The sequence below is a fragment of the Spea bombifrons genome, chromosome 2 (genome assembly GCF_027358695.1).
Source record: "Spea bombifrons isolate aSpeBom1 chromosome 2, aSpeBom1.2.pri, whole genome shotgun sequence".
Taxonomy (NCBI): domain Eukaryota; kingdom Metazoa; phylum Chordata; class Amphibia; order Anura; family Pelobatidae; genus Spea; species Spea bombifrons.
Genome location: NC_071088.1, coordinates 44,547,013 through 44,549,365, shown reverse-complemented (window position 1 = coordinate 44,549,365; position 2,353 = coordinate 44,547,013). Strand labels below are relative to the sequence as shown.

General features: G+C 46.5%; 1 protein-coding gene across 1 annotated transcript; it reads right to left on the bottom strand.

Annotated features, from left to right (window-relative positions):
• Positions 1–568: 568 nt before the first annotated feature.
• On the bottom strand, positions 569–2,126 carry LOC128473649 (transmembrane protein 81-like). Its single transcript, XM_053455900.1, has 2 exons — positions 1,343–2,126; positions 569–693 (listed from the first exon to the last, which is right to left on the bottom strand). Exons 1-2 carry the CDS (start codon positions 2,124–2,126, stop codon positions 569–571), a joined length of 909 nt encoding a protein of 302 aa, XP_053311875.1.
• Positions 2,127–2,353: the final 227 nt, after the last annotated feature.

The window sequence follows — 2,353 nt, the reverse complement described above, 5'->3', positions numbered from 1 at the left end:
CAAGCTAATAAAATTTGTTTTTGGGACAAGCTGTCAAGTGCAAGTCATATCATATTTACCGAATTGTACATATAGTGTTCCATATTTCTACTTTTGGATCAAGAGTAGGAAGGTTAGGTAGAAGGGTTGAACTGGAACCAATTTATGTTTGAGCAGTATTTAGCTGCCCCTCCTATTAAATAAGTCTAACAAAAAAAAAACACGGTAATGGCCAGTAAAGGGAAGAGAGCCTTATTTGTTGAGTTGTTTTGGGAGATGGGAGTGATGTGTGGAAAAGTACCTTTAATATGCATTATTCTTTGTTGACATTCCACTCAACACTGTCCTCTTTAGAGAATATCATAAGTTACTGTTATTTTGTTTTCCACAGAATTAAGCCCATTTTTAAAACTGTGATAATTGTATTATTTTAATGCTTGTTTGCTTATTTAAAAAAATATTTACTACTACTTCAGGTTAAAAATCAAGTACAAATATGAAACAATGAGCATGCACTAAAAGTTTTATTTAACAACAATCTTCCGCAGTTGATGATAAGAGTTCGTGTGACAGTAAGCACAGCTATCAGTCAACTTATATCGATGTTAAGATTGCGGACGTTTCTCCTCCTTTCAGCCAGACTCTGGGGGTTATGTTGGAAGACCAGCATGATTGTCGCCAGCGGCTGCTTCTCAACGCCGGCGGCTGCTTCTCCTCAACACCAAACGGCAAACCGATCACAAATAGTCGACGTTGTCATCATGGTCGACGCTGTCGAGGCTGTCATCATCGTCGACGCTGTCGAGGCTGTCATCATGGTCGACGCTGTCGAGGCTATCATCATGGTCGACGCTGTCGAGGCTATCATCATGGTCGACGCTGTCGAGGCTGTCATCATGGTCGACGCTGTCGACGCTGTCATCATGGTCGACGCTGTCGACGCTGTCATCATGGTCGACGCTGTCATCATGGTCGCCGCTGTCGACGCTGTCATCATGGTCGCCGCTGTCGACGCTGTCATCATGGTCGACGCTGTCGACGCTGTCATCATGGTCGACGCTGTCGACGCTGTCATCATGGTCGCCGCTGTCGACGCTGTCATCATGGTCGACGCTGTCGACGCTGTCATCATGGTCGACGCTGTCATCATGGTCGCCGCTGTCGACGCTGTCATCATGGTCGACGCTGTCGACGCTGTCATCATGTTCGACGCTGTCGACGCTGTCATCATGGTCGACGCTGTCATCATGGTCGCCGCTGTCGACGCTGTCATCATGGTCGACGCTGTCGACGCTGTCATCATGGTCGACGCTGTCGACGCTGTCATCATGGTCGACGCTGTCGACGCTGTCATCATGGTCGCCGCTGTCATCATCGTCGTCGACGCCATCTTCGACGTCATTCGTTCTTCTTTTACGTCTGCGTTTTCGAATTAGGTAGAAAAATCCCCAAAATGCACCACCTACAATGACGGCAGCACTACCCCCGACGCCAAAAATGATAAAATTGTGCGACTCCAAAATGGCCTTCACTTTCTCCGACAGGTTGCCCTTGGTTAACTTCTGCTTTTGTGCGGCCATTGCTTCCAGCTCACTTTCACGCATCAGAGATTTGCCGTAGTTCAGATTAACCAGGCTAGGAGGGATCACCTTGACGGCATAGTAAACCCGCTTGATTAATTTAAAGTCCAATGCGTGTTGCACATCGCAACGGTATGAGCCGGCGTCGCTCTCCTTGATGGCTGGAAAGGTGATGTTAAAGTACCTGATTCTGAGTGGGCGAAATAGGTCATCTTGGGTTGTTACCTGACCTTTGGTGTTGTACCAGTAGTAATTCAACCCCTGATTTGATTGCCCTTCAGCAGGCACAATCAGACAGTTCATAGTAAAAGGCTGTCCCACGGTCAGAGTATAACTCGTCATGCCGCAAATCCAACTCACTACACAGGATACGCTGACGGTTTCACAGTCCTCCCTCTTCCCTGATGGTCCCACAATGCAACGCTTTTCTTTCTTGTTACCAAGTCCACAAGAAGTGCTGCACGGGGAAGATTCTACAACCATCTTGACAGATACACCTTTAAGCCGGTCGGGGACGGTCACAGCTTTCAGGTTTTGTAAGTCAATATCATATGTTTCTTTTGCCATTGCTAAATAACAAAAAAGTAGTCCAAATAGATACATTTTGTTTGCGAGCCGTTAAGCCAGGGTTTGCAATCTCCCTTCTGCTTCACGACCTTGCATTAAATGTATACTACTGTTAGCAGGATGCTGCCTTTACAGCATCTCCACTCTATGACATCACAGTGAGAGAATCATCACAAAGGAACCAAGACTAAAAATTTAAAGGGGAAGCTGCACATAGAAATCAACTG

Excerpts from the sequence above, each read along its gene's own strand:
- LOC128473649 (XM_053455900.1), bottom strand. The coding sequence starts at position 2,126 with ATGGCAAAAGAAACATATGATATTGACTTACAAAACCTGAAAGCTGTG. Across the intron at positions 694-1,342 it reads CGACGACGATGATGACAGCG|GAGAAGCAGCCGCCGGCGTT; the intron begins GCGACCATGATG and ends TTTGGTGTTGAG.